Source organism: Bombina bombina, chromosome 9, assembly GCF_027579735.1.
Source record: "Bombina bombina isolate aBomBom1 chromosome 9, aBomBom1.pri, whole genome shotgun sequence".
NCBI lineage: Eukaryota > Metazoa > Chordata > Amphibia > Anura > Bombinatoridae > Bombina > Bombina bombina.
This window is the reverse complement of record NC_069507.1, coordinates 191,879,697-191,898,553: the sequence shown is the minus strand read 5'-3', so window position 1 is coordinate 191,898,553 and position 18,857 is coordinate 191,879,697. Positions and strand designations below refer to the sequence as shown.

General features: G+C 37.6%; 1 protein-coding gene across 1 annotated transcript in view; it reads right to left on the bottom strand.

Annotated features, from left to right (window-relative positions):
• The window catches only part of HPSE2 (heparanase 2 (inactive)), a 556,398-nt gene that overhangs the window by 139,409 nt on the left and 398,132 nt on the right, over positions 1-18,857 (bottom strand). The window contains exons 8-9 of the mRNA XM_053692544.1: positions 3,534-3,640; positions 627-741 (exon numbers count right to left, since the gene is read on the bottom strand). Coding sequence (XP_053548519.1) covers positions 627-741; positions 3,534-3,640 — 222 coding nt within the window. The remainder of the gene's footprint in view (positions 1-626; positions 742-3,533; positions 3,641-18,857) is intronic.

Sequence of the window (18,857 nt, the reverse complement as noted above, 5' to 3'; positions counted from 1 at the left end):
AATTATTTAAAAAATTCAAATCTACTTCTGTTATCAAACTTGTTTAATAATTATCCTTTGTTGAAACAACAACAATGCACTATTGGTAGCTAGCTGAAGACGTCAGGAGAGCCATGTATTTGCAGTCAACAATCATCAGCTAACTCACAGTTTCTAAGCTTACCTAGGTATGCTTTTCAACAAATTATACCAAGAGAATAGGACAAATTAGATAATAGGAATAAATTATAAACTTGTTTAATAATTATCCTTTGTTGAAACAACAGCAATGCATTATTGGTAGCTAGCTGAAGACGTCAGGAGAGCCATGTATTTGCAGTCAACAATCATCAGCTAACTCACAGTTTCTAAGCCTACCTAGGTATGCTTTTCAACAAATTATACCAAGAGAATAGGACAAATTAGATAATAGGAATAAATTATAAACTTGTTTAAAATGGATTGCTCTATCTGAATCTTGAAAGAAAATGAACATAGCATAAGTCACTAAAGTATTTTTTAAGGATTTGTGCACCATAAAAGGAAGGTTTAACAGCACTATGCACAATATTTAATTGTAGCCTTTTTTGATTGAAAATGTAATGTTACTATATTATATTTATAAACATTTTTTCCAAAATTCTTACCGGCAGTGGGTTAAAGTTTTGGTCTACAAGATGGTTATATCCATGATCAAAGAACGAATGTCGGATCACAACATCAATTCCTTGATTGGCTGACATTCCTAAAGAGTTCAGCCACCTAAATATGAAAAAAACAAAAAAAACATAGTTATATATCTAAAACAATATGCGATCATAATCAAAGTAAATAAGCTTGCTGTCATTTTGCATCTCTTCAACCTTCAAACAACCTATAAGAACCATCTGAACCCAGCTGCAATTAAAGAAAATGACTGTAATAAATACCTATTCAGGGCTAGATTACAAGTGGCACGCTATTTAGCACTTTCGCTCACACACAAACACTGCTGGAAGTAAACTTTTAAGTTCGGCGGGTTAGGACGCATATTAAGTTGAAAGTAAAATGTTTGTGTACGAGCGAAATCCGATACATGCTAACTTCATAACTTCTGATATCCCAACCGTGTTATCTTTTACTCCCCATAGACTTCAATGGAGTGCTCAAACAAACAAAAAAACACTTCTCGTTCATGTGTTAACCCCGACACCATCTTAGACCAACAGCACTAAATCCGAAGGTAGTTAATAATATTTTACATTCATTCTTCACAGAGAACATTTTCTTTATATATATATATATATATACAGTATATAATACATTTTTTTTAAATATATATTTTTATACCTATTTATCTATATTAATATATAGATATATAGGTATAGTTATATACAGATATATATAGGGATATATATTAAAAAAAATACTAAGAATATTTTTACTATGTGAAGAACATTGTAATGTAAAATATTTACAGTAAATATAGAGTAAAAATGATTTTTCATGTTTTAAAGGGATACTGAACCCAATTTTTTTCTTTCCTGATTCAGATAGAGCATGGAATTATAAGCAACATTCTAATTTACTCCTATTATTAATTTTTCTTCATTCTCTTGGTATCTTTATTTGAAAAAGCAGGAATGTAAGCTTACGAGCCAGCCCATCTTTGGTTCAGCACTTGCTGATTGGTTATGGCATTATGACGGCATCAGAACGAGGCTCCCTTTAGGAGCCTATGAAAGCGCGCTCTTGTGAGTGCAATGCTTCCCAGCAATGCGAACGTGAGATCGCATTCGCATTGCTGGGAACTTGTAATACCAGTAAACATTAGTGTGCTCTGGTATTACTCAGTGGAGTGCAAATATTGCTTTCACAAAAGTGATATTTAGCGCTCCACTTGTAATATGGCCCAAAATAGTTTGTTAACTAAAATGCCCATGTACATGTAAAAACACACAGTTGGTAAGATGATTTTATATTTTAAACCCTCTTGAAGGCAGAACTTAGACAATAAAGTCTTATCGTTTTGTTTTTTTCAATTTGTTGCATTAAAGAAGTTGATGATGCCAAAAAGTATTGTTTTATTGCATTGTTAAAGGTAAATTGGACAAGTCTGGCAGCGATTTGACCTTTTCTCACCCCATGCCTGTGAAGAAAATGGTATATTGATACCTTTGATATCTTCCCTTACATTTTATGCATGCAGGCTCATTAATAAATGCCAAATACAAAAGTATAATGATATAAATTCAGGGCTAGAAAAGTCATAAACAGCTGCATTGCAATAAAACCATCCAGATGCTCCTTTTATAGTATATATTTATAGCTCAGTATACATATGCAGGGAGCATTTATATTTTCAGTAGAGTTAATCGTATATGATTGAAGAACCAACATAGTCAAATGTCCAGATTAACAAAAAGTATAATATAGCAGTATTAAAAGTAATAATATACAACCACAATGTTTTTTCATATATGCTACACTGGTAAACTGGCAAAAGGAGAATATTTCCTTAGTGTAATATGGCAAATTTCCCAATAAAAAATATGGTACAATCTCTGCTATCCTTCAGATGTTTCAAAGAACTTGTTGCCAAAATATTGTACTTTAAAATAATGTAAACTATATAAAGTGAAGACAACTATTGCCCATTTCTGAGCAAATAGTTTTTCTGTGTAAAATGTTTTTACTATATATCAGAAAACAATTAATTAGCACCTCTGTGTGAGATAAATATAAAAATAAGTGACAAAAAAAATGACGAATCTGGCTTCCTCCAATCATTGTGTGCCCCTTTGGTGTTCAGCCCGTGGGGCAACACAATGATTGGAGGAAGCCGGTTTCGTCATTGATATGCTAATGAAGCAGCAGAAGTGAGCGGAGAATCAGTGTTATGTTTTCTAGTTAAGTATTTTTAAAAATAAGCATCATTGTAAACTTTAATGAACTAATGTGCCCCTGTTTTTAAGAGTATTATTTAATAGTGGCCTTTAATTCAGTAAAGTTTGCAAACACTTTAGGGACTCTTGTGTGGTGGATGTCTGACTGTTGTTTGGCTAAGCACCCTAACTAGTTGGTTTAGCCCATACACAGTGGATGTGTTCTATTCTGAAGCTCTACCAGGACTGTGGAGGATCTCTGGAGTGGTCACGTTCTCCTGCATTAGCATTGCTCCCGAAAGTATGCCTGATATGATAGATAAGAGTAAGATGGATACATACTGCCAAATACAAGCCTGAAATAAGTACTAATGAATTATTTGGATCAAATCTATTAAGGAGAAAGACTAAAGATAAAGCAATGAAAATGCACACTACATTTCCAGTCTTCTGAGGAAATAATCTACAGAAGGTGCAAGATCAGTTTCTCATAGCAAAGAGGAAACAATGTTGTATATTGATTTCTTCACCCACAACATTAATCTGAAAGAGTCTAGGGTATTTTGTGTCCAACCTTTTGAGTTCATTTCTTCTTTTATAATTTAGAGTCTATTTTTTTGTTTCTCTGTTTATGAACTAATAATAAATAATTTCTCTAATATCTAATAGAAAATTATATTAATAACTTACAAAAATCCAGCAGCATATGTGTCTGATAAGTTGTTGGTTCCTCTTGACCAAGGAGCTCCAACTCCTCCAAGCCATATCTTCTTCCCTGGTGTGTACTTATGCACAACCTTTAAGTGAAACAAAAAAAAGAGTATTTGTAGAGCAAAGGACCTTAATTACTAAATCAAGTTTTTTTTGTGTATGAGTTTGTAAAGACTAATGCTCAAATAATGAGTTTGATAAATGTTATTTATGGTAATATAAATATTAGGAACCTATTGTCCCAAATGATCTAGTAAAATGTCTGGGTGCATCAGACTTTTACATAATTTTATTTTAATTAGGTTTTAGGAATAAAGATAATGAGGTTGAATTATCAAGCTCCGAATTGAGCTTGATGCCCCTGAAGGATTGCCGGAAACAGAAGTTTTCAAGCAGCGGTCTAAAGACCGCTGCTCCATAATTTGTCCACCTGCTCTGAGGCGGTGGACAGAAATCAACCCGATTGAATATGATCAGGTTTATTGACACCCCCTGCTAGCAGCATCTATCGATGTGCAGCGGACATGATACGCTACATCGTATCATGTCCGCTCACACTTTGATAAATATGCCCCAATGTTTTAATATTGTATTTTCATGCGTCTTCCATGTGCTGGAGTAAAAGAAAACATAGTTACATTTTAATATTATACTGGGCTAACAATGCAGTATTCATATTAATATAAACGATGGGAAAGCTATTTTTAAAACAGGGTACTTTGGAGACAGTACCTTAGTTCCATTGAAAGTTATAAAAAAAAAAATATCAGAGAGTAGATGTGACTGCAATCCTATCGGAACCTATAAAAAACAGTCCAGCTATTCCAGTAATGGGCAGTTGTGACATTTTTTTTCACAATGTGGATAGAAAAACTTACTAATCAATAGCATGTTTTCAGTTATGTTGCCATTGACTGCTCTGATCTTTGCTGGTTCATAATTCCAGTATTCATTTAAGCCAATTTGTGTAGAATAAATATGTATATATTGTTTCTGTAATGTTTTGAAGGCATTTTTGCAATGCCAGTATCCTTCACAGTGATGAACAGTTACAAGACAGATAGAATACAATAGAATCATTTATTCCCCAAGTATAAAAAAGAAAATCATAGAAGGAATTTTTCATGGTGCAAAGATATCAGATGACAATGAATACCAAAAGTGAAATAAGCAAAGTATTCCTGTTTACTAATGTATTTAATAGTCTGGGGAAACAAATACTCAGAAAACGGTTTGTCCAAGTTTGTAAAACTCTCAACCTTGGCCTACGATAAAAAGATAGACAATTAAAAACATTTTTCCTACTCTCTTATTCATCCCTGAAAAGTAAATGTCCCTAAGAGAATTAAGTTGACACCCAATAATTGTTCTCGCAGATCTCACAATTCCATGTAGTTTCTCCTTTACAAATAATGTAGCAGAGCTATACCAGGTTAAAATAGAGGATGATAAAACTGATTTGATGATGGCTGAATAAAAACAAGTTAAAAAGTTCTCGAGACAGACCAAATTTTTTAATTTGCCTTAAGAAGTACAAACGTTGTTGAGACATTTTTATTATAGTAAAAATATGAACAATGCTGTTCTGCTCATTATGGGCCAGGTTGCGAGTGGTGCACTAACTGTGGTCTTTGCAAATGTCGTATGTGGCACGTGTATCTTTCTGTATCCTGTTACTTGTTTGTGAAGGGAGATGATCTCTTTTATTAACTTTTTGGACCATTCTCTTGACTTGGCCATATTTTTAACATGCAGTCAAACGTGACACTCAACAAACCCCTAGCCAGTTCAGGTATTTCATGTGTTCTAGCTCAAGCATAACTGGTGAAACTAATGAAGCCCTTGATTAGTTGCATCAGGTGTGCTTGAGGCACCACCTGTTTTGCATATTTGTGCAGTTGTGAGGGATTCTATTTAGGGGGTTGAATAATTTTGAGAATGCAGAATTCATTAAAAGTTGCATTTTCAGTTGAATTTGGGAAAACCACTTGAAGCATTCATAGGCCTCTAGTTATCAAGGTCTGTCGGACCTGATCCGACAGTGCGGATCAGGTCCGACAGACCTCACTGAATACGGCTGGTGCAACGCCGCCCCCTGTAGACTTGCGGCCGATAGGCCACCAGCAGGGGGGTGTCAATCAACCCGATCATACTCGATCGGGTTGGTTTCCGGTGATGTCTGTCCGTCTGCTCTGAGCAGGCGGACAGGTTATGGAGCAGCGGCCTTTGTGACCGCTGCTTCATAACTGCTGTTTCTGGCGGGCCTGCAGGCTCACCAGAAACACGGGGCATCAAGCTCCATTTGGAGCTTGATACATATGCCCCATTGTGTTGAGCTATTCCAATTTCTTTTGAATAATTATATTGATTACAACTGTCTGTATATATATATATATATATATATATATATATATATATATATATATATATATATATATATATATATATATATATATATATATATATATATATATATATAAAAATGTCCACTGAGGGACTATACAAGAGTGCTGAATATAGGTTTAATTAATGTAGACCATATATTCATATATAAATCTAAAATTGCGTCTGTGGCTTTTTTAGAGTGCATTGCACATGTGCAAGATAATATCATTATTCCACTTCATCTAGGATTGCATGCATATTAGCTAAAATGTTCAGTTTTGAACTTTATCAACACTCTTTGTGTGCTGAATTTGACATGTTTATTTTGTTGCCAAATTGAAGTGGAAAAAAATGTGGTCAGGAGAATTATGATCACTGAAGCCATTGCTATGCATGTATCATATGGACGTTTTCCTGCTATCTGACATGAACTTATCCCAGTACAGAAATCTTGTTGTTGCTTGGTTTGAGATCACTCAAAACTTTAAAAACAGAGATCAGGAGTTACAAAAATACCAATGAATGGGATCGGAAACATTGACATAAAAAAGACAAAGGGGCCTATTTATGAAGGCGCGAGCGGACATGATCAGATATAGCGGACATGATCCGATATGATGTCACGCTCTCTGCATTTATCATTGCACCAGCAGTTCTTGTGAACTGCTAGTGCAATGCCTCCCCCTGCAGATTTGCGGCCGCTAGCAGGGAGTGTCAATCAACCCAATCATATTTGATCGGTTTGATTTCTGGCTACATCTGTCCGCCGCCTCAGAGCAGGTAGGCAGGTCTTTAGACCGCTGCTTCATAACTTCTGTTTCCGGCAAGCCATTTAAAAACCTATAGCCCTGTATACAAACTGTAATTAACCAGTAGCCCTTTTGGCACAAAAGCCAGACATAAAGCAAGAGATGACACTCACTTTGCCTTCTCAGAGAGACACAGGGGTCAAGTCCAGCGGGAATGCAAGGGAAGAGAGTTTCTGCACTATTTTTGCTAAGTTCCCTCTGGACAGACAACAAAAGCTCTTCAGTAAACAATGTTGCTGCTGGTGGGAGGAACTAGAGCACAGTCTCGTTAGAGGGATAGTGAGATCCTCTAGTACTGGGCAGTACCACTTCCTACAATACACTAAATGCAAGCCTATCAACTGTCCTGCTGTGTGATCACCCCTCAGCAGAAATAGGACTATTGCACTTTAAGTGGTGGAGACTATCTGACAGATGAGGATTCTCTCAGGCCCAAAGGCAACCATTCAACCCTTCATTGGATTTAATTTGCTTTTATTAACCAACGTGTAAAGCTTATATACATATAAATACAGTGTGTGTGTATATATATATATATATATATATATATATATATACACATATAGAACACATGGGATGTGTACCCGGTCCGGTCGGTCATGGGGTCATGGGATGTGTACCCGGTCCGGTATGAGAGTGCAGTTCCCTTCCGTGTTTTATATATGTCTAGGCTGATTACATATGCCTGTGCACCCTTCCCTTGTTCCCAGTTTGTTTGGATTTGAAAGCTTGCATTGTGTGGCTGTTTTAGGGTCCCAGGTATTGGAAAGGACCTTGACGAGGTACCTGGGCTTGTCCCATTTGGCCAGATGCGGTAACTAACCTTTCCATTTTTGCTTTTTAATCTTAGCTGAGAGCTTATAAGTGAGTGCTGGGTTTTCTCTGTGTGTTGTATTAATTTGTTTTGTAATTTTCCCTATGGTTCTTACACCCAGACCTGACTGGGGTTAACTGCCTTTAACTCTGGGGACAGCACAGCTTCCTGTGAGTGCCAGTGTCACCCAGGGCTGAGCATGTTGCAGGGTCATGGGATGTGTACCCGGTCCGGTATGATAGTGCAGTTCCCTTCCGTGTTTTGTATATGTCTAGGGTGATTACATATGCCTGTGCACCCTTCCCTTGTTCCCAGTTTGTTTGGATTTGAAAGCTTGCATTGTGTGGCTGTTTTAGGGTCCCAGGTATAGGAAAGGACCTTGACGAGGTACCTGGGCTTGTCCCATTTGGCCAGATGCGGTAACTAACCTTTCCATTTTTGCTTTTTAATCTTAGCTGAGAGCTTGTAAGTGAGTGCTGGGTTTTCTCTGTGTGTTGTATTAATTTGTTTTGTAATTTTCCCTATGGTTCTTGCACCCAGACCTGACTGGGGTTAACTGCCTGTGACTCTGGGGACAGCACAGCTTCCTGTGAGTGAAAGTGGCACCCAGGGCTGAGCATGTTGCAGGGTCATGGGATGTGTATGTACCCGGTCCGGTATGAGAGTGCAGTTCCCTTCCGTGTTTTGTATATATACACATATATAAATAAAACAATATTAATTGTGAGGGGGGGGGGTGGAAGTCGTAGTGAGTTCCCACACTTTTTCTTGTGAGACACATCTATGTCTCACAGTTGAAGCCAAGACAGACTATCTGAAATGGAATTTATCAGAAACCAAAACAAATGAAAAGGGTCATATTACAAATTACCTTTTACTTTTGTTAATAAAAACAGCAGCACAGCAGGTATCATGTTTTTATTTGAGGAAATAAAATCTAATTTTTGATATACCCATTTTAATGTTTTCACTTTCTATGTAACAAATCACCTAAATGCTATGGGGCATATGTATCAAGGTCTGGCGGACCTGATCCGACAGTGCGGATCAGGTCCGCCAGACCTCGCTGAATACGGCTAGCAATACACTCGCCATGTTCAGCATTGCACCAGCAGCTCACAAGAGCTGCTGGTGCAACGCCGCCCCCTGCAGACTCGCGGCCAATAGGCCGCCAGCAGGGGGGTGTCAATCAACCCGATCGTACTTGATTGGGTTGTATTGTGGTGATGTCTGTCCGCCTGCTCAGAGCAGGCGGACAGGTTATGGAGCAGCAGTCTTTAGACCGCTGCTTCATAACTGCTGTTTCTGGCCAGGGCATCAAGCTCCATTCGGAGCTTGATACATATGCCCCTATGTCACTACAAGAGGTACAGAGGATAGCAACTCTATTAAAAAACAATCTGGGAGAATTTACAGTTTATACCCCTCTCTTAGGCCTAGATTTGGAGTTTTGCGTTAGAAGGGGTGCGTTAGCTACGCATGCTTTTTTCTGGCCGCACCTTTTAAATACCGCTGGTATTTAGAGTTCACAGAATGGCTGCGTTAGGCTCCAAAAAAGGAGCGTAGAGCATAATTTACCGCCACTTCAACTCTCGATACCAGCGGTGCTTACGGACGCGGCCAGCTTCAAAAACGTGCTCGTGCACGATTCCCCCATAGGAAACAATGGGGCAGTTTGAGCTGAAAAAAACCTACAAAAAAGCAGCGTTCAGCTCCTAACGCGGCCCCATTGTTTCCTATGGGGAAACACTTCCTAAGTCTGCACCTAACACCCTAACATGTACCCCGAGTCTAAACACCCCTAACCTGACATTTATTAACCCCTAATCTGCCGCCCTCGCTATCGCTGACCCCTGCATTACACAATTAACCCCTAATCTGCCGCTCCGGACACCGCCGCAACCTACATTATCCCTATGTACCCCTAATCTGCTGCCCCTAACACCGCCGACCCCCATATTATATTTAGTAACCCCTAATCTGCCCCCCACAACATCACCGCAAGCTATCTACAATAATTAACCCCTAATCTGCCGATCGCACCTCACCGCTATTATAATAAAGTTATTAACCCCTAATCCGCCTCACTCCCGCCTCAATAACCCTATAAGAAATAGTATTAACCCCTAATCTGCCCTCCCTAACATCGCAGACACCTAACTTCAATTATTAACCCCTAATCTGCCGATCGCACCTCACAGCTACTATAATAAATGGATTAACCCCTAAAGCTAAGTCTAACCCTAACACTAACACCCCCCTAAATTAAATATAATTTAAATCTAACTAAAAAAATTAACTCTTATTAAATAAATTATTCCTATTTAAAGCTAAATACTTACCTTTAAAATAAACCCTAATATAGCTACAATATAAATTATAATTATATTGTAGCTAGTTTAGGATTAATATTTATTTTACAGGCAACTTTGTATTTATTTTAACCAGGTACAATACCTATTAAATAGTTATTAACTATTTAATAGCTAAAATAGTTAAAATAATTACAAAATTACCTGTAAAATAAATCCTAACCTAAGTTACAATTAAAACTAACACTACACTATCAATAAATTAATTAAATAAAATACCTACAATTATCTACAATTAAACCTAACACTACACTATCAACAAATTAATTAAATACAATACCTACAAATATCTACAATTAAATAAACTAACTAAAGTACAAAAAATAAAAAAGAACTAAGTTACAAAAAATAAAAAAATATTTACAAACATTAGAAAAATATTACAACAATTTTAAACTAATTACACCTACTCTAAGCCCCCTAATAAAATAACAAAGACCCCCAAAATAAAAAAATGCCCTACCCTATTCTAAATTAAAAAAGTTCAAAGCTCTTTTACCTTACCAGCCCTGAAAAGGGCCATTTGCGGGGCATGCCCCAAATAATTCAGCTCTTTTGCCTGTAAAAAAAGAAATACAACCCCCCCAACATTACAACCCACCACCCACATACCCCTAATCTTCCTACCTGAAGATCTTCCTACCTTATCTTCACCATACCAGGTTCACCGATCCGTCCTCCGAAATCTTCATCCAAGCCCAAGCGGGGGCTGGCGATCCATAATCTGATTGGATCAGCCAATCAGATTGAGCTTGCATTCTATTGGCTGTTCCGATCAGCCAATAGAATGCGAGCTCAATCTGATTGGCTGATCCAATCAGCCAATCGGATTGAACTTGATTCTGATTGGCTGATTCCATCAGCCAATCAGAATTTTCCTACCTTAATTCCGATTGGCTGATAGAATCCAATTCTTGGATGACGTCCCTTAAAGGAACCTTCATTCTTCAGTTGGACGTCGGAAGAAGAGGACGGATCCGCGTCGGAGGTCTTCAACATGGAGCCGTTCGTCATCGGATGAAGATAGAAGATGCCGCTTGGATCAAGATGGTTGCCGGTCCGGATCTACTCTTCTTCCCGGATAGGATGAAGACTTTGGAGCCTCTTCTGGACCTCTTCAGCCGCCGCTTGATAGAAGACTTCAGCCGGATTATGGATCGCCAGCCCCTGCTTGGGCTTGGATGAAGATTTCGGAGGACGATATGGTGAAGATAAGGTAGGAAGATCTTCAGGGGCTTAGTGTTAGGTTTATTTAAGGGGGGTTTGGGTTAGATTAGGGGTATGTGGGTGGTGGGTTGTAATGTTGGGGGGGGGGATTGTATTTCTTTTTTTACAGGCAAAAGAGCTGAATTGTTTGGGGCATGCCCCGCAAATGGCCCTTTTCAGGGCTGGTAAGGTAAAAGAGCTTTGAACTTTTTTAATTTAGAATAGGGTAGGGCATTTTTTTATTTTGGGGGTCTTTGTTATTTTATTAGGGGGCTTAGAGTAGGTGTAATTAGTTTAAAATTGTTGTAATATTTTTCTAATGTTTGTAAATATTTTTTTATTTTTTGTAACTTAGTTCTTTTTTATTTTTTGTACTATAGTTAGTTTATTTAATTGTAGTTATTTGTAGGTATTGTATTTAATTAATTTGTTGATAGTGTAGTGTTAGGTTTAATTGTAGATAATTGTAGGTATTTTATTTAATTAATTTATTGATAGTGTAGTGTTAGGTTTAATTGTAACTTAGGTTAGGATTTATTTTACAGGTAATTTTGTAATTATTTTAACTATTTTAGCTATTAAATAGTTAATAACTATTTAATAGCTATTGTACCTAGTTAAAATAAATACAAAGTTGCCTGTAAAATAAATATTAATCCTAAAATAGCTACAATATAATTATTCGTTATATTGTAGCTATATTAGGGTTTATTTTACAGGTAAGTATTTATCTTTAAATAGGAATAATTTATTTAATAAGAGTTAATTTTTTTGTTAGATTTAAATTATATTTAATTTAGGGGGGTGTTAGTGTTAGGGTTAGACTTAGCTTTAGGGGTTAATCCATTTATTATAGTAGCGGTGAGGTGCGATCGGCAGATTAGGGGTTAATAATTGAAGTTAGGTGTCGGCGATGTTAGGGAGGGCAGATTAGGGGTTAATACTATTTCTTATAGGGTTAGTGAGGCGGAAGTGAAGCGGATTAGGGGTTAATAACTTTATTATAGTAGCGGTGAGGTGCGGTCGGCAGATTAGGGGTTAATAATTGTAGGTAGGTGGCGGCGACGTTGGGGGGGGCAGATTAGGGGTTAATAAATATAATATAGGGGTCGGAGGTGTTAGGGGCAGCAGATTAGGGGTTCATAGGGATAACGTAGATGGCGGCGGTATATGGAGCGGCAGATTAGGGGTTAAAAATTTTAATCGAGTGGCGGCGATGTGGGGGGACCTCGGTTTAGGGGTGCATAGGTAGTTTATGGGTGTTAGTGTACTTTAGACCACAGTAGTTAAGAGCTTTATGAACCGGCGTTAGCCCAAAAAGCTCTTAACTCCTGTTTTTTTTCTGCGGCTGGAGTCTTGTCGTTAGATTTCTAACGCTCACTTCAGCCAAGACTCTAAATACCGGCGTTAGAAAGATCCCATTGAAAAGATAGGATACGCAAATGGCGTAGGGGGATCTGCGGTATGGAAAAGTCGCGGCTGGAAAGTGAGCGTTAGACCCTTTCCTGACTGACTCCAAATACCAGCGGGCGGTAAAAACCAGCATTAGGAGCCTCTAACGCTGGTTTTGACGGCTACCGCCCAACTCTAAATCTAGGCGTTAGTATTTTAGTTATATTAACTAACGTTCTAAAAAGCATATTTTTACCTCATTCTGGCAAGATATTGTCCAATAGCTGTTTGAACCACATTTTTGGTGTGCCATATACCCTGATGGGTAGGAGATTGATGAAATGGTAAAAACACTAAGCATATGGACTAAGTGATCGGTGGGATTCACACTATATTTTGAAGAAGTACACTACATGATAAAGTTTTTCTGACATGATAAACTTTTAATTTTAAACTGATAATTATTCAGTAGCTTCTGAATTGCATTTAGCCACAAGTAAAATTCCACTGATGTATGCGTTAGATTATTGCTGGTGAATGATACGTCACCCAGACATGACTACCATAAAGATAGATTTTACTAAGATAATTTAATATATAAGCCAGATGTTCCAGATTTCCAGGACAGAGAGATTGTTGGCAGTTCCCTGCACTCCTTTGCCAAGGGCACACATGGTGCTCACACAACACCCCCATTACCATTACTGACAAAGCAGCCATTCTCACTGACCATACTGCACCCCTGTTTAAGGCCCTGATGGTCAAAATGTCAACAGAAGTATGAGAAACTGCCTTTTTGGTCTCGCCAATATCGCAATCCGTGGATCCAGTGATATATTAAAAGAAAGTGGGCTGGCGAGTGGTGATGTGTCTCCCATAGGAAATAATAGGGATTGAAGCTTCAGCAATACTCTGCAAACATTGTCAGTTATCTGCAATCTCAATGGGGGGCTGCATTTAAAGTATGTTTACACAACCTAAAACAAAAATGGTTTGTAGTAACAGTTAAATAATGCCTATGTAAATTTAGTTTCACTGTACATTAAGTAGATTTCTCACAATGGAAATTCTCAACACTGGCGAGACTGACATGGCTTAAAAAGTGCGTCCAAGAGTATAGTGCTTGGAATATTCAAAACTCGAGGCGGTGTTTCCCTATTACAATACAAGTTACTCCCATGAAATGACCATGAAACTCATATGGAACACCTATATTTTCATTATGTCTGTTATCTCCATTGTTAATAAAGGCCCAAAAAAAACTTACAATTAAACCTATAGGAGCTGTGGGGATGTGGGCATATTTAATATGCATATAAAGGGCTAGATTACAAGTGAAGCGGTAATTACCACTCCCGCTACAGCGTTAACTTAGCTAGAAGTTATTTTTTTGCGTGCGTTAGGTAGCATGTGTACTACAAGTTGAAAGTAAAAACTGTGCGCTCAAGGGGAAAGTTAGACTTCCTATATCACAATCGTGATAACACATTTTCTCCATAGCAAAGCCCCCGCTACACTATGTAACTCCTAACCCGCCATCCTAACCTGCCAACCCCCCTTGCAATAAACCCCCAACTCTATTAACATCTAGACTGCCAAAACCCCATGAAATAAACCCCTTACTCTATTAACCCCGAAACTGCCACATCCCCATCACAATAATCCTCCTCTATTAAAGTGAATGTCAATTTTGATGCTAAAGTGCCTGGTTTTTAAAAATCTGATTAAAAACAGGGACACTTTAATTCATCAAAATTTACATTTCACTCCTGTTGAGAAAAAAAACTTACCTTTTAATCTTCACAGCAGCTCCAGCTTCCTCCGGTCGTTGCAAGCCATTTCAGACGTCAGAAATGATGGATAGGTCATCCTCCAATCACGGCTTCCCCCCCAGGGGAATAAGTGTCTGATTCAACGGCATGATTGGAGGAAGCCGGATTCCTCATTTTAGACCCAGGAAGAGGCTTTGCGACGGGTGGAGGAAGCTGGAGCTGCTGTGAAGATTAAAAGGTAAGTTTTTTTTCTCAACAGGAGTGAAATGTAAATTTTGATGAATTAAAGTGCCCCTGTTTTTAATCGAATTTTTAAAAAACAGGCACTTTAGCATAAAAATTTACATTCACTTTAACCCCTAAACCACCACAACCCTCATTGCAATAAACTCCCTACTCCATTAACCCCCTAACAGCTAACTTCTCAAGGACCCCTAAATTACAAAAAAATAAAAAAACACTACCAGTTTAAAAAAAAAGTACAGAAAAAATAAAAAACTACCAGTTAAAAGGAAGAAAAAAAATCATAAGATATATGGCACACATTCCCCCAGATGCTGGCGACAATGTGGCCATTCGGGCACGACTCTACATGTCTGGTGGTCTTGTCCCAAAATCCAGGCTCTCTGGCAAAAGCTGTACACCATTCTCAATCAACTAAACTTTGCCCCCCTATATACACCGGAAGTTTGTTTGCTCCATATGCAAATACCAAACTTAACCCCAGCTAACGAAGCACTAACGATCTACCTATTTATGGCTACTAAGCTGGCAATAGCTAGAACATGGAAAAATAAAGACCCACCACCATTCTCACAAATTCTTTCCACTACACAATATATCAAACAGATGGAACTACACTCCCATAGAGTCTTAGACAAAGTAAATTTTACTATGAGACTTGGTCTCCCTGGATTGAAAAGTTTTCGGATTAGAATTCACATGCCAGTACAATCGCCTTCAGATATCCCTCCCCCCTTTTCTTTTCTCCCTACCTCTCCTCTCCTTCCCCTCTCTCCCTACTGAGCTACCTCCACAACCCCTCTATTATTCACTCCTCTCAAGAAGCAACTTGTCCGAGAGTGGGATCATCAGAAATGTATACCCATATAATATAATATAACTATTCACTACTTCTTACGACTTACCTTATAGAAAAACATGAGGTTCCATATCTCATCCTAAAGAACATCCTTTCTAAGCTTATATCTTGATTTATTGTGCGTATATTATAATTTAGTTCAATATTAGTACTTATTTTATCATTGAAGATTATTTTTTTTTCTTATTTATATAAGATGATATGTTCAGGTACACTATGTTTATAGTTTTCCTTATCTTCTGGCTAACGTACAATATGATATTATATCTGTATGTTCATGAAAAAAAGAAAAAAGAAAAAATTCAAAAAAGAAAAAATTCAAAAAAGAAAAAATTCAAAAAAGAAAAAAAAATACACAAAAATAAAAAGCCCTATACTTAAACTAAAGTACCGTAAAACATAAAAGAAACCCCCCTAAAGAAAATCTATCCTAAAGTAAGACCCCCCCAAAAAAAAATCCTAAAAGGAAAATACCCTATTATACTAAAAATAAACCCTTTTTAAAAAAAATCCTAAGGCTAGAACCTTAAGATTTCATGATGGTCCTATTCTCCAGAGGTCCTATGGGGCGGTCCTTTTCTTCTTTTCATCTACCCGACCCTTCTTCATGCTGTTCCTGTAGCACACTGAAGTTTGAATGCTGTTTTTCACCCTTTTATCGGGGTGTCCTTACATTTCTATTGGCTAATTTTCCAATTCAAATTTAAATCAGCCAATAGAAGGACCACTGGAGAAGAAGCAATTGAAATCTTCTAGGCTTATGGGGTTTTTTTTTGTATAGGCTTGTTGATTTTTTTGGGGGGGTTACTTTAGTATTACAATAGTTTTTTAGGGGGGCTTTTTCATTGTTTAGGGTGCTTTAGTTTTATCATAGGGCTTTTTAATTTTTGTGTAAAATTTGGCAGCAGCTTTATAAGAATTGTATTCATTTGCAAGAGCAATAGAAGGCAGCACTATTTCTTGCCCTCTAGTGCTCCAGACACATACCTAGGTATTCATTGATTACGCATTTTTACTGAACTTAATAGTCATTTAAACTCCTAATCATTGACATTAAAAAGTTATGTACATTAAACTTAAAGGTATAATAAAATATAGTATAACATAAAATTATCAATTATTTGGTTTGTGGGTGATAATTTATGGATTTCCAAGCTTTTTAATGTTTGAACATTAATTCAATTTCTGGCATTAACATATTGTTCTGCCATTTAATTTATATATATATATATATAGTAGATAAAAGGAAGCACTCACTGGACTTCAGCAATCTTAGAACCAAAAGTAATTAATTTGTGACGTTTCGGAACCATAAACGTCCCTTTCTTTTGACGTCAGAGGAAAGGACGTTTATTGTCCCGAAATGTCACAAATAAATTACTTTTGGTTCTAAGATTGCTGAAGTCCAGTGAGTGCTTCCTTTTATCTACTCTATGATTATTCCTACAGAGCACCCTGGCGGATGTTGGAAGTTGGTGAGAGTGCATATACCTCCCCTTTGAAGATTTGTATATATATATATATATATAATACATAATACACTTATAGCAGTAAATTCACTCTTTGTTTTTCACAGATACCAGTAGGTTTAATCAGTGCTTCATTACACACTTGCAGCTGTGATTCAACCCCTGGACTAACAGATACACACTTGGAACAGTGATTTATTAACTAGGATGCTGTGCTGGGGATTTACAGTGAGCTGATCTAGCCCCTTATGCTGCAAGTATCACACTTTGAATTATGCACAGGTTAATGAGACTTATAGGGGTAGATTTATTAAAGGGTGAGCAGACATGATTCACTGTTGCAAATCATGTCCGCTCGACCTCGCTAAATGCCGATAGCATACGCAGTCAGCATTTATCATTGCACAAGCATTTCTGGTAAAATGCTTGTGCAATGCCACCTGCACACTGACGGCCAATCTGCCGCTAGCTGGGGGCTTTAATCATCCCGATCGTATGGGGATGATTTCAGTCCGCCACCTAAAAGGTGGCAAAGAAGATAAGGAGCAGCGGCAGACCTGAAATGATGGGGCTCCAAAGCAGCATCCGCTGCTTAACCCCTTAGTGACCAGAGCACTTTTCCATTTTCTGTCCGTTTGGGACCAAGGCTATTTTTACATTTCTGCGGTGTTTGTGTTTAGCTGAAATTTTCCTCTTACTCATTTACTGTACCCGCACATATTATATACCGTTTTTCTCGCCATTAAATGGACTTTCTAAAAATACCATTATTTTCATCATATCTTATCATTTACTATAAAAAATTTTATAAAAATATGAGGAAAAATGGAAAAAAACACACACTTTTTCTAACTTTGAACCCCAAAATCTGTTACATATCTACAACCACTAAAAAACACCCATGCTAAATAGTTTCTAAATTTTGTCCTGAGTTTAGAAATACCCAATGTTTACATCTTATAGGGCCATAAATACAAGTAGCACTTTGCTATTTTCAAACCATTTTTTTTTCAAAATTAGCGCTAGTTGCATTGGGACACTGATATCTTTCAGGAATCTCTGAATATCCATTGACATGTATATATTTTTTTTTAGAAGACATCCCAAAGTATTGATCTAGGCCCATTTTGGTATATTTCATGCCACCATTTCACCGCCAAATGCGATCAAATACAAAAAATCGTTCACTTTTTCACAAATTTTTTCACAAACTTTCAGTTTCTCACTGAAATTATTTACAAACTGCTTGTGCAATTATGGCATAAATGGTTGTAAATTCTTCTCTGGGATCCCCTTTGTTCAGAAATAGCAGACATATATGGCTTTGGCATTGCTTTTTGGTAATTAGAAGGCCGCTAAATGCCACTGCGCACCACACGTGTATCATGCCCAGCAGTGAAGGGGTTAATTAGGGAGCATGTAAGGAGCTTTTTGGGGTATTTTTAGCTTTAGTGTAGTGTAGTAGACAACCCCAAGTATTGATCTAGGCCCATTTTGGTATATTTCATGCCACCATTTCACCGCCAAATGCGATCAAATTAAAAAAAACGTTAAGTTTTTCACAATTTTAGGTTTCTCACTGAAATCATTTACAAACAGCTTGTGCAATTATGGCACAAATGGTTGTAAATGCTTCTCTGGGATCCCCTTTGTTTAGAAATAGCAGACATATATGACTTTGGCGTTGCTTTTTGGTAATTAGAATGCTGCTAAATGGCGCTGCGCATCACACGTGTATTATGGCTAGCAGTGAAGGGGTTAATTAGGTAGCTTGTAGGGAGCTTGCAGGGTTAATTTTAGCTTTAGTGTAGAGATCAGCCTCCCACCTGAAACATCAGACCCCCTGATCCCTCCCAAACATCTCTCTTCCCTCCCCTACCCCACAAATGTCCCCGCCATCTTAAGTACTGGCAGAAACTCTGCCAGTACTAAAATAAAAGGAAAATTTGGGCTTTTTTGTGCATTTTATTAGCATATTTACA